At 35.2% G+C, this 14,496-nt stretch overlaps 1 protein-coding gene across 3 annotated transcripts in view; it reads right to left on the reverse strand.

The window, feature by feature from the left end:
• CLASP2 (cytoplasmic linker associated protein 2) overlaps positions 1–14,496 on the reverse strand; it is a 174,615-nt gene that overhangs the window by 148,202 nt on the left and 11,917 nt on the right. For all 3 annotated transcript variants that reach the window (XM_061196474.1, XM_061196473.1, XM_061196475.1), the window contains exons 2-6: positions 12,099–12,177; positions 6,168–6,271; positions 4,003–4,094; positions 2,730–2,805; positions 1,073–1,170 (exon numbers count right to left, since the gene is read on the reverse strand). In XM_061196474.1, coding sequence (XP_061052457.1) covers positions 1,073–1,170; positions 2,730–2,805; positions 4,003–4,094; positions 6,168–6,271; positions 12,099–12,177 — 449 coding nt within the window. The remainder of the gene's footprint in view (positions 1–1,072; positions 1,171–2,729; positions 2,806–4,002; positions 4,095–6,167; positions 6,272–12,098; positions 12,178–14,496) is intronic.

Raw genomic sequence — 14,496 nt, forward strand, 5'->3', positions numbered from 1 at the left:
AAAAAATAATTCATACTGGAAATAATCTACGTGGTAAGAGAGGCAGCCAGATCTGATGAGACTTATGTAAATAGAACACACCACCACCTATGAAGTAGTCTTGCTCCTCCTGCCACCCCCCATCAAAAATCTGATCAAGCCTATAGATCCAACTACCAATTTAAAGGATATAAAGACAGAAGAACACATTAAACCACAACACAGGAAAAGAATTAGTAATATCCAGGATATGGGAAACCTTTCAGGGTAAACTACCCAACTTATTCAACAAATAAAACACAAGGAAAAAAGTATTTGGGGGTATACAAAGATTTAAAAAGGCTTGTAATACATATCAACTAATTGTTGGACTTTATTTGTATACTGATTCAAACAAACTGTTAAAATATATACATACATTTATAAAACATTATGACATTTATGAAAATTTGAACCCTAACTGGATATTTGATATTACAGAATTATTTGCAAAAAAATGTAAGGTGTGATGATTGCATTGTGGTTGTGATTGGAAAAAAGATTTTTTTTTCCCTTTAGAAATATACTGAATAACAAAAAGGACCTACTGTATAGCACAGGGAATTATATTCAATATCTTGTAATAACCTATAATGGCACAGAATCTGAAAAAGATTATATATATGTATATATATGCATATAAACTAAATCACTTTGCTGTAAACCTGAAACACTGTAAATCAACTATACTTCAGTGAAAAAAAATTTTTTTTAAAAATAAAAAGAAATATATTGAATAATTACAGATGAAATGTTATGAGTTGGATTTGCTTGAAAATAATACAGGACAAGAGTAAGTAGGTAAGGGTGTAACAAACAAAACTGTCCACAAGTTAGTTATTGAAGATGGATAATAGGTACATGAAGGTTCATTATACTATCCTGTCTAGAACAGTATAGAATCTTAAGAATTTTTTAAACAGTAATAACCTATATGTCCTTTTATATCTTTTGAATATTAAAGCATTCCAGAAAATTGAACCTATTTTAAATAAGCACATGAAATTAAAACCTTTAAAACCATTGGCAAAAAAATAAATTTAGCAAGACTTACCTAGCAAGGGGAATTCCTCTCTTACAAAGGTCCACTTTCACTTTCTCTCCCACATGTCTATAAATCTCCACCACAGCCAATATTGCAGCATCTCTAACCTGCCAAATAATTCAGAATTTTAAAAAAAAACTTACATGAGATACAATAAAATACTTCACCTCAAGGTAACATTAAATTCACAGACCAACTTGAAGCTCCAAGTTGGTTTTAATGCCTCTAAACCCCTGGGAGATTATGGCAGGTCATTAACAAAAACCAAGACGACCTGCCAAGAAACCTCTAGAGAAACCTTGTAAAAGTTTTACAGAAATCTAAGAAACATGTAAATAAATGTGGCTTTTAAAAAATCTTCTATTTGTAATAATATTGTATAAAGAACTAATAATAACTGTATGACTACAAATCATTATCGTGGTTAACATATATTCGTAGAATAAAACTGCCTTTCAAGAATGTGGCCTGAACGCAAACAGATAATTATACACCAATGTTCATAGCATCATTATTCACAATAGCCAAAAGGTGAAAACAACCCAAATGTCTAGCCATGGATGAATGGATAAACAAGATGTGGTATATACATACAATGGTATATTATTCAGCCTTAAACAGGAATGGAAGGAAATTCTGACACATGCTACAACATGGATGAACCGTAAAGACATTATGCTAAGTGAAATATGCCAGATACAAAAGGACAAATATTGTATGGTTCCACGTTTATGAGTAGTCAAATTCATTTGGAGAGAAAGTAAAACGTGGCCACCAAGAGCTGAAGGACTGGGGGAAATGAGGAGTTATTGTTTAATGGGTAGAGAGCTTCAGCTTGGGAAGATGAAAAAGTTCTGGAGATGGGTGGTGGTGATGGCTGCACAACAATGTCAGTGTACTTACTGCCAATGAACTGTACACTTAAAAAAGGCTGAAATGGTAAATTTTATGTTGTGAATATTTTACCACAATTAAAAGAAAAAATAAATGTGGCCTAAAGACAGGAATGTGGAAGACAGCTTTTAGTTCCTTTGCACAGCTCACTGTCGAAGGGCAAATGAAGAGACAGTAGAACTCTCTACAAACCTCTAGAGGCGGAGCTAGGGCCTAAAAGCAAGGAAATATCCAGGGTCATTCCAAATGCCCAAGCTGTGCCAAAAGGGTTACAGCCAAGATTCAACTCCACCACAAAGGACAAGATCCAGAACACACCCCTGTATTATGCCTATAGTATTTGAAGCTCAGGGAATGAAATTTCCAACAAGTGATATACCACTGGCACAAACAGGGTTATGACTGTTGCAAAAGTTGTTATGCAGGAATGAAAAGGAAGCTGACAATCTGCCCTCACAATTAGCTTATAGGAGGACTAGATAAGGAAATTGAGGTTCTTTGTTACTCAATCTTTCAAACTCAAGAACTATCCTTTAAGTCCCATCTATCCTTAATACTAGCCAAACAGCTAACAAACTTAAGCTACGTTTGTGAATATAATGTATTCTTAAAAACTAAATGTGGTAGACTTTAAAAGAAAAAAATGAAGTGGAATCTTGATTTTACCACCCCCCTCCACCCTCTCTCTTCTTTTTAAAAATGGAATAAGAGCATTAGAAAACAAGAGGTGGCTAAAAAATTAGTCAGTGCTTAAATGTAGATAAAATTTTACCTGACTGTTGGAATCTCCAAATAGGATACACAAATGTGGTACCAACTTGCTGAGGACTAGTGGCTGAGCCCCAAAACTAAATATAATTTGAAAAATAAAATAAAGAGAATTTGGTTTTAATCAAACAGTAAACAAAATATCCTTATACTTTTATCTGTCTCAATAAGACAAATACGGTGGAGAGCATGGGCACACATCATTAAAACATGAAGGATATGAGACACAAGCAAAACCTAATTCTAAACAATGTGAGATATGTAAAATTGAATAATCATGACTGACAATGAAAACTGTCAACACATGATCCAACAGAGCAAAATGTTCAACCAATGGCACTCTTAAACCTAGCAACCTATCAATCACTTAGAAAACTTGAGCTTTTGCATTAAAATACTGTTTTTTTAGACTCTGGGTCTCAAACAAATTTGCATTCCAGTACAATAAGTAAATTAAAAGATCTTTATTTATGCTTATTAATATTTTGATGAGGTCATGGGTTGAAAGCAAATGACAAGACAGCCAAAAACCATGGAAGTTGTGCAGACTGAATGCACTTACAAGCTCTAGATGGCAGAAAGGACCATAGAGGAGTAAAAGAAAATAAAATGAAGGTATAGTTAGAGAAAAGGAAGTAACACTACAAAATAAGTTGAAAGCTACTATATATTACCTATCTTGTTGCACAAAACTTGAAAAAATAATCCAGAAAGAGAACAAAAGCCCTAGTTTACAATTTCTTCAGGCTGGAGTTCTGAGCTCTGTGGCATCTATGCTGTCAGAGCTCTGCACACTGCTGTCAGCTTCACTGTCTGGTTACCTGGGGGAGTCTTATTCAGTCTATGATTTTGGTAACCACCTGCATTGCTCTAGAAAACCTAGGGCCAACTGGCAAAAGGGGGCTGGGGAAAATGGCTACAATTGTTGAAATACCACTGAGTTTAAAAAAATTCGAAACTGGGTCCAGAACAGAGGTAGATTCTAAGTTATATCAGCGTATTTGTTATATGGCCATCTATTTGGGTGGCAACTATTAACATACTAAAGAGAAAAAAAGAAACTCTTCTTACCAATGACTAATAATTTTAAATTAACAACATACATACAAAAAAATTAACAGATAAAGCTATCAAATAAAAAAACTCTGGTGCCAGAGATAAATTAATAACTATTTAAAATTTGTTATTTTCATAGCTTTCCTTGAGCTTTGTGAAATGGATTTTGCTTTTTTTTTTTAGAAAAATGAAAAACATACTCCAGTAATCATAAAACTTACATGTTTAATGTTTCAATAAGACACAGACACACGCCTTCTCGAGATCGAAAATTCTTGTGCTTAAAACCAGAAGCCAACTGTTCCCAAATGTACTATTTGAAAGAAAAGTAAACATGTATAACAAAAAATTAAATTACTCATGTTATAATCTTTTATCTATTCTCAACTTTACTACCAACCTTATTGGTAGCTAAATTTTCCCACAGATTTCTCTACAAGTTTTTCTAAGCCAAATTTGCACTGATGCTGTTCTCACCCATTTTTAAATATCTTAATCACATTTTTAATTTTTATTTTATATCTTTCACTTTAGATTTCAATTATTCTCAGAAAAACTGTGTTCAACATTTAAAAACCTTAAAATTTCCAAGGACGTATAATTTCTTCTAAACTTTAGAAACCTTCAATAACAATGTTACCATTATAAGCCTAGTAGTATTGTAAGCATTTAAAAGGTCCAATGTTGCCTAGCAACTAGTACAGACTGTCACATGGAACAGGCTTTTTCAGCATTTTATAATTCAGGGGTTTTTTCCTTTTAACACTGGATCCAAATACAGAAACATAATCATTCTATTGCTACCCACTATAATCTTTTTTTTTTGAAAAAGCATAGATAAACCTATACAAACAATCTAATTATATGGGTTTGTTATTCAAAGGAATTCAACTTTGTTTTTCTAAACATATAGCCAATTATCCCAATCAATCCTTTCTCCACATTTAAGAAACACCACCCTTACCATTTACTAAATTAATGTGTACATACACACATACTCTCACACATACACACAAACCCCTACTCCTGGACTCTATTCTCCCTGGACTCTATATTCAGTTCTACTAATATTATTTCTCTCTGCCAAACTTTCTGGAGGGTAACTTGGAAGTTTACCAAAAAAGTCTTAAATGTGAATAACCTGATCCAGCAACACTGTCTCTGGAACTCTGTTCTATAATTACATTTATGTCCAAAGACACATGTACAAGGATGCTCTTTACAGCACTCATAATAACAGCATGTCAAAAACAAGTTAAAATTTGAACTGCTAAGCAAGTGTCAAAGGATATCCATCAAATTATAAGGATTATATATATATCTTTATACTCTATGGTATAAAAAATCTGAGGAAGTTTACTTTCACTACTATTTGGATTTTTTATAAAACATATGTAATACAATTCTTAAACTGTATTTTAAATGATAACACATAGTATCACTATATTTTGTAAATTCTGGTTTTTTTCCCACTTAACATGAGCTACTCTTTTTTTTTTTTTTTAATAAATTTATTTATTTATTTTTGGCTTCATTGGGTCTTCGTTGCTGCGCAAGGGCTTTCTCTAGTTGTGGCGAGTGGGGGCTACTCTTTGTTGTGGTGCACAGGCTTCTCATTGCGGTAGCTTCTCTTGTTGCAGAGCACGGGCTCTAGGCGCGTGGGCTTCAGTAGTTGCGGCACATGGGCTCAGTAGTTGTGGCGCACGGGCTTAGGTGCTTCGCGGCATGTGGGATCTTCCTGGACCAGGGCTCGAACCCGTGTCCCCTGCCTTGGCAGGCGGATTCTCAACCACTGCGCCACCAGGGAAGCCCCCGACATGAGCTACTCTTTAAATCTTTGTTTACGTGTCAATTTATTTTTACTCCTCTTTCAAAATACGTCCGTAAGGGCAATTCTTTTCTACCATATTCATAAAACACAGGTCACCGTCATCTAATATATGCCTTATATAATTAGTAACCATCTGTTAAAATAAGAAATTTTCTCCTTGTTTCAGTAAGAGTTGCAGAAATTCATATAACATTCAGCAGTTCTCAAAATAAGCTTTCTCACTGAACATTGTATTATTTGTAGGTAGAGAAAACCAGAAAATCCTAACAAATAATATAATCAGTACATTGTCAAATCACTTAAATCTATGAGTTAGCTTTTTGAAAAAGCATTAAAGAATAGAAAAATAAGAAAAAGGAAAGCAAAAAATCAAAAAGTTAAATATTGACACTTTATCTTAAATTTCAACTTCTTTAAAGCATTAGCAATAATTTATTGTTTAAAATTTTAGCTTTTATGTCCCTGGGGTTTTACTGACTTGCAGTGATTACCATCTATCTTTACTGTTATTTAATCATTAATTAGCAAAATCTGAATTCTAAAATGTAGGCCTACCATAGGTGGTGCTACTTGATCCATTAACTTCAGTATCAGAGTCTGAGCTTCATCTCGAACCTTGTCTTTGGCATCTCCCATTCTGTCTATTAAAGCTACAATAACTAGAGAAATTAAGGGGGAAAAGAATAAATATTTATAATTCATCTCCATTATAAACTGTATTTTACAAAATTACAAACATCAATTATTTCCATAAATGAAAAGTTATGAGGTAAGCAAATTGTTTCAAGTTCTTTACTCATGAGTCCAATCAAAAATAAATGAGAAGCAAGTTTCAAAAGAATACATATAGTATGACATCCACTTATAATAATAATGTTCAAAAAACAGGCAAAACTTAATATTATTCTGTTTAGAGATACATATAGACGGTTAAGCTCTACAGATCAACAAGGGAGCGATTATCCCAAAGGTCATGACAGCAGTCATCTCTGGCAGAGGGTGGGAGGTGTCATCAGAAAATGCAGAGGGAGCATATAAGGAACTGGCAGAGCTCTAGTTCTTTGACCTGGGCACAGGCAGGTGTTGGTTTTATAGTTATTCTTTAAATTGTACATGCTTGATATGTATTATTCTATATGTACAACATATTACTCAAATGACAAAAACAAAGCATGGGTCCATGGGACTGAGGTCTTTCTTTACTATGTCCAAGACTTTGACACTATTCCATGAAAGGAGGCAGGAAAGGCAGGCTAGAGTCCATTCTTAGAGTTTTCATGAAACAGGTTGCTGTAACTATAAATCAACAAAGCACCACAAAGAAATCACATCTATTGGGTGTGGGGGGAAGGAAACGGGAGGGGGGCTAGAACTGAGGTTATGGTTTCTAAAGTCAGCCCATAGGGCAAAAACATCTCATAGTCAAAATTATCTTTTTGTAATCCCTTAAATTACCACTACCACTCAGTGTAGTATTAGTATTTAATCTTTTTGTCTTTATCTCCTCAACCCATAAATATGTGCAGCAGTACTCACCTCGGAAGATTACTGAAATATATGTAAACAACTCAGAGAGTGAAGGACACTGGGTAAGCATTCAATGTGTCTCTAGTTTATTTATAGACACATATAATTAAATGTGTATGTAATGTAATGCAAATGTATTCTGCAATGTTAACATTGTCTATAACATAACAACCAGAACTGATATAATAATCAACAACATTTAAGGAAAGAAGGAACACATCCTTCTGGAAGAAAATGATTCGAGTGAGAAGCCAACCATACAAAATGGAAAGATCATCCAAAAATCTAAGCTTAATCAAGGAAATGATTGTGTAAGAAAACAAAGTCCTTGTCATAAAAATCATAAGCCTAATCATGAGGCAACTGAAGTACCTGTCAGTTGAAACAATATAAATCCTTCTCATTTTGCTTAGATGTATTGTTAACACTAAAGAAATTCACCTACATCTACAGGATTGGCTATTGTGGGACTCATTCTGATAGCTTCTGACAGAAGACAATACTAAACACTAGTAAATGTTAGATATTATTATGTACTAAGCACTGAATTATCTCATTTAATCCTCATAACAATCCTATGAAACAGAGTAGGCCCGTTTGATAGAGAAGGCCCAGAGGGATTAAATACTTTGACCAAGGTCGCACAAGTAGCAAATAGTGAAATCAGGATTTAAGTAATCTACACAGTGTTAGGTTACAGTCACAACTACTTCCATTTATTTGTGACTGAGGTGTTTTGTGTGTGTGTGTGTGTGTGTGTGTGTGTGTATTAACAACCACGTAACAATAATGAAAAAAAAAATAGACACTTCATTCCTGAGAGGCAGAGTTTAACTCCAAAAGAAAATAAAGGGACTTCTCTGGTGGTCCAGTGGTTAAGACTCCGTGCTTCCACTGCAGGGGGCACGGGTTCGATCCCTGGTTGGGGAACTCAGATCCCGCATGCCGTGCGGCACAGCCAAAAAAAAAAAAAAAAAAATTTTTGGCCCAAACGGGGCTCACTTCAATTTAAAAACTAAAATTTGTAAAACATAAACAACTAAAACAAAAAACCTCACACTACATAAACTTAAGATTTACAGCTATTAAATTAAACAAAAAAATTCATAATTTTTTTCCTTTTTAACATATAAACTCTTGGAGTCAAACAGAACAAGATTTATTTCTAGCTCTACTGGTTATTTAATTATGCAAGATAGTAAACTTCTCTAACTTCAAAGTTTCTTTGTCTGTAAAATAAGGAGGGATCCAGGTCTATACCTCACACAGCTAGTGAGAGAATAAGTAAAACTGGTAAAAAGCACCTGTGGCCAAGCCCATAATAACCATTCAGAAGTGTTAGCACTATTCCTTAAAGATCTGTAGATAATGAACATGCAATCGATAATTATTGGGAATACAAAACAGAGCTTTTCACTCTGTAAACTCTCAAAAAGAACTCGTTAAATAAACAAATACATCTATCATAGACTGGAATTTGGACAGTGAAACATGGAAGAAGTTTGAAGCATAGATGTTAGCATATTTTATTCTCTTAGCATTGTACAAGATGCAAATCATTTTACAAGATGCAAAGCTGATGACCAGGCATCCTGACTGTTCTAATACCCTTTCTACAAAACCACTTTGGATTAAAACTATCTGTTTAAGATTTGTAAAGTATGAAATCCTTTACTGTTGTCATAAAACCAGGCTTGGGGGAATCATAAAACCAGGGTTGGTGGTCCAGTGGTTAGGACTCTATGCTTTCACTGCCTAGGGCACAGGTTTAATGATTCAAAATACAAGATCCCTCAAGCTGCATGGTGCGGCAAAAAAAAAAAAAAAAAAAAAAAAACTTGGTTGGTGATCGGTGTTAAATGTAAACTGTATTTTTTTTTTGGTTTGAACATTAAATTTTTCCACAGTACATGTAGTCACAAGAGAAAATTTAAATATATTAAAGAATTACATTAATAGAGTCCATACTCTTTTTGATACTTTGTCTAAAACTGAACATGAACCTCAATTTTCCTAAAACTTCACTTTTAATGTAAAAAGATAAAAAATATCTGTAATGATAGTTAATAACCTAAGTGTACCAAAAGGAAAACAATATCACTCACATCAAGTTACATGTATCTAAGGTTACATTATCAAAAAAAACCTTCAGCACATAACTTAATTCAATTCCCTCCTTTTACGGAAAGGTTCCTAAAATGGTTTGGCTAAGATCTATGATGGAGTAAAACAAGAAAGCTAAGTCTGGGATTCTTAGTCTAGTACTATATCTCTTTAAGAGCACACAGATATACTGTAGCCTCTCTTGTAGAGCTGTCATACAAATTAGAAATAATTATTTAAGGATAATCTTTCATATATGTAAAGTAGAGAAGCCCAGTAAATGGATAAAAAGTGGGCATTCAATAAATGGTAGCAAAACTGGGATGAAATTTTCCTATTATATCACACTGACTCTCAAGTAGTAACAAGTTCAGGTTTCACTAAGAAAAATAATGAACACTTAGGGTTCAAAGTGAAAACAATACTGACTAACAGTGAATGCACAGGGATAACCAGAAAGAGCTAGGAGATTAAAAGATAAAGTTATACATATGAGAATATGTAGATATGTGAGAAACATACAAAAAACACTAACCAACAAAAACAACTTAATGTAATTTATTAATATTTAAGGGTATAAGAATCATGAAGTAAAAAAAAATTCAGTATATGGTGAGATTAATCTGCAAAGCTCCCAGATGTTAAAATCGGAAGTAAATCGTTAAAACAGAAAGGAAGGGGGCTTCCCTGGTGGGGCAGTGGTTAAGAATCCACCTGCTAATGCAGGGGACACGGGTTCAAGCCCTGGTTCGGGAAGATCCCACATGCTGCGGAGCAACTAAACTCATGCGCCACAACTACTGAGCCTGTGCTCTAGAGCCCGCGAGCCACAACTACTGAGCCCGCACGCCTAGAGCCTGTGTTCTGCAACAAGAGAAGCCACCGCAATGAGAAGCCAGCGCACTGCAACGAAGAGTAGCCCCCACTTGCCGCAACTAGAGAAAGCCTGCACACAGCAAAGAAGACACAACACAGCCATTAAAAAAAAAAAAAAAATCCAAAAAAACCCCAGAAAGGAAGGACCATGGAGAAGAAGAGAGGATTTCAAAAAGAAATAACAGCACAGCACAGGCATAAACAAACTAAGCCAGAACTAACAAGAGTGAGCAAGTTTCTGATTAACAACAGTGGAGAGTATTTACTGACAATCACAAATAAAGAAGGCTGCTGAGGTGGAGAAGAGCCATACACGCTGAGAGAACTAAAACACCAAGGACAGAAAAACAGAAATAAGTTTTGAAAATAGGACAGTCCTGGGAGGCAGCAAACTAGGGTTCTGGTCCTAATACTCCTATTGCCTCAATATGAGCAGTCAGTAGGTATATCAAACCCCATCTGGCCCTCCTTGTGTCTGAAAAATAAGTGAGATACATGATACCTAGAATTACTCTCAAGTCTAAAATATTGTCTGTAACAACTAATAATAGGGAGCTACTACAGGGCAGGGGTCACAAACAGAGGTGCCTACAGTCAGGGAGGTACCAGAAATGCCAAAAATGAACCAGACCTAAGAACTGCAGTATTCCAACCTCTGTGTATTATAACCGAAATTCTCAGTTATGAGGAAACAAGAGGAGATGGGAGGGACTTATGGATTGGAAAGCTCATGACCCAGACAAAAAGGAAGCTGCGACAGAGCTTCTGCCTTTATTTACACGTGGAAATGGAAGAGCAGGGTTGCCACATTGGCCAATTTTTCAAGACAAGCTACAAATACGAATTTTTACTAACAATGATTCAAAATACTTTAAGAGAATACATAAGCAAGTAACATGCTTGCAGAGCAGTTTTTAACATCTATCATAGGATTTTAAGCAGGAGACTGACAGCTTAAAAATCATCTTTTCAGAAGATATTCATACAAAGATTGAATTGGAACCAGATATTGATTAAAAAGGAAATAATAGAGATAGAGAAAGTCACTAAGATGCTTCTGCTGAAAGGGTAGATAGACAATAAAAATAAAAGAAGAAATTGGCAGAATTTAGTGGCATACCGAACATGAAGCTGACCAAAGATAATTTGAAAATAAGGGTGATGATACATTATGAGGCATTAACTTAATCCATAAAAGAAATCACAAACATCTGAGGTTACCCTTAAATATATTTCTACATAATAGGACCAAATCCACGCACTGAAGCACTCCAAGAGGCACACAAAGGTCACTTAGGTTTAAAAGATAAGTCAAAGCCAACTTTGCAATCTAACTACTATACAAACAGCTTTACACTAGCACATCGTTCTGGACTGCAAACACAATGTAAGTAAGTGCTGCTCAAGTATGGCCAGCAGCCCAGGGCCAGTCTACAAACTACATGTGGTAAAGAAATTGTGAGTTTTTCTAAAACAAGGTTTGGAAACAATCTGACCAAAGTAAATTATACATTTGTTGAATCTACCAATAAAAAACTGAGCCTTGTATTTTTTTTCATTTCATTTTGCTGTAATTTATTTGTATTGTATTTTACAAAATATTGGTCTGCAGTAGACTAGCAATGAAAAAACTGGTCCTTCACCATAGATAAGTGAAAAGTGGTGCTGCGAATTATATTATAAATTATTAATATGTTAAAAAAAGTAAATGATAAGTAAAAAATTTGAAAATACAAAGTAAAAATCTATTAGCAGTATATTCGGTAAGTTGTTTGCTTTTGTTTGTTTTTGTCTTAAAAAGAACATATTTATTTAAATAGGCTTAAAATCTTTTATGTTCGGCAAATTAAAATGCTAAGTAGCAGATCTCTGGGTTGTATAAAATTACACTTTTGCATTTACAAAGAACTAATTCTGTTAAAAATTATGAGAAAAAAGTATGTCAAACCCTATAATAATTTTTAAATAAAGTTAACTTACCCATTGCTACATAGGACTTAAATCGTGTTGATAATCTGTCCACGAAGGCACTTAAAATTTCCAATCCCATTAATGACACCTACAGATGGAAAGAAATTTTAATGAATACAAATTACTGATGCATATTTAAATATCAGTATGTAACTGCTGACATAAAGATCTTCATATATTACCAAGTTTTTAAAAAAATAAGGAGATTGAAATATTCAGGGTGAACAGTCACGAGGGTATGGCACCCTATTCTCAAATGGTTCAATAATAATAATAATAATGATGACGTGAAAATGCAGGAAGATAGTGATATAGCATATTTGGCAAAATATTAATAACTGGTAAATTAGGTGAAGGGTACACAGGAGTTCACTGACTATACCTGTCACTTTCCTGTAATGTTGAAATGTTTCTTAAATGAAACGGTTAAACAAAACAGCACATTTAATTACAGAGGAATTCTAGCTTCTGTCTGGGATGAAGAAACTGGAAAAAACCATCACTCCCACCATAAACAAGAAAAAGCCAAATAATCTACAAAACCATAACTATTCTTGAATTCATCAGAAAGCTAAGGTTGTAGAATAATCATCTAGGTTGAAATCTTTAGGAAAGACAGGTGCCAAGGAGAATGGGACATAAGCAGTAGGTCACACGTGGCAGAGGACAGATGGAAAATGAAGCTGAGATGCAAGTGTGTAAAAAGAATTCAGCTATATTCAACTCACTGTTAATAGTTGAGTGTGGGTTAGCATGAAAATACAGAATCCCTATTAGCTGCAGACACAAGGAGAGTTCACACCCACTTGCCGGCTCTTTCTCCACAAACCTCCACTGGACACTCATAATTAAGACTGAGGACAGGGTAGGAGATAAGAGAAAGTCTCTTGGTGGTTACAGGTCTCGTAGGAAGGGAGCAGTTGCCTCTGCAGGAAAAGCACAAACCTTTCCCGTTTCCTTGTCCTACAAGAAACAAAAGTTTGAAGCTACTGAGGGAAAGACAACGCTACTACCCTCTAGACAGAGGTAAAAACTCATACCCATTAAGTAAAGAGAAAAGGAAAAAAAAAAAAAAAGGCTTCTACTTCAAGGGTAGGAGCAGAAAACCATGCTGGGCTCCGATGATTAAAAAAGGTTTCAGCTGAGGAGGGGCAGGATTTCTGATAAAGCCTTACCCCCAAGACTCAGGGACAGAGGGTTCCTAAGACTGAAGCTGGACCAGGAAAACAACTGGACCAGCCCCACTACCCATAAGCCAGCCAGCAAGAACAGAATAAGAAGCAACGGCAGTCTACCACTGGGGAAGAAGAAAACCCCTCTATGAAGCATGAGAAAAAAGAGAAGGCCTAAAGTGTAGGGTGTGACGCAGAAACATGGATGACCCAATAATTCCACTCCTAGGTATACACCCAAAGGAATTAAAGCAGGACACAAACAGATGCTTGCATGCCAATGTTCATTACGCATCATTCATTACAGCCCGAAGGTGGAAAAGCCCAAATGTCCATCAACTGATGAATGAATAAACAAAATGTGGTATATGCATTCAATCAAATATGATTTGGCTATAAATAGTAATGACCGACACATGCTACAACATGGATAAACCTTAAAACATTATGATAAGTAAAAAAGCCAGACGCAAATGGCTACATGTTGTGTGATTCAATTTATAAGAATGTCCAGAATAAGCAAATCGATAGATAGAAAGTAGATTAGTGGTACTTAGGACTAGTGTATGTGGGGGATAGGGAGGTAACAGCTAAAGGTACAAGGTTCTTTCTTTTTTTTTTAACATCTTTATTGGAGTATAACTGCTTTACAATGGTGTGTTAGTTTCTGCTTTATAACAAAGTGAATCAGTTATACATATACATATATCCCCATATCTCTTCCCTCTTGCGTCTCCCTCCCTCCCACCCTCCCTATCCCACCCCTCTAGGTGGTCACAAAGTACCAAGCTGATCTCCCTGTGCTATGCGGCTGCTTCCCACTAGCTATCTATTTTACATTTGGTAGTGTATATATGTCCATGCCACTGTCTCACTTTGTCCCATCTTACCCTTCCCCCTCCCGGTATCCTCAAGTCCATTCTCTAGTAGGTCTGTGTCTGTATTCCCGTCTTGCCCCTAGGTTCTTCATGACCATTTTTTTGTTTGTTTTTTAGATTCCATATATATGTGTTAGCATACGGTATTTGTTTTTCTCTTTCTGACTTACTTCACTCTGTATGACAGACTCTAGGTCCATCCGCCTCACTACAAATAACTCAATTTCGTTTCCTTTTATGGCTGAGTAATATTCCATTGTATATATGTGCCACATCTTCCTTATCCATTCATCTGTTGATGGACACTTCAGTTGCTTCCATGTCCTGGCTATTGTAAATAGAGCTGCAATGAACATT

Source organism: Eubalaena glacialis, chromosome 7, assembly GCF_028564815.1.
Source record: "Eubalaena glacialis isolate mEubGla1 chromosome 7, mEubGla1.1.hap2.+ XY, whole genome shotgun sequence".
NCBI classification, from domain to species: Eukaryota; Metazoa; Chordata; class Mammalia; order Artiodactyla; family Balaenidae; genus Eubalaena; species Eubalaena glacialis.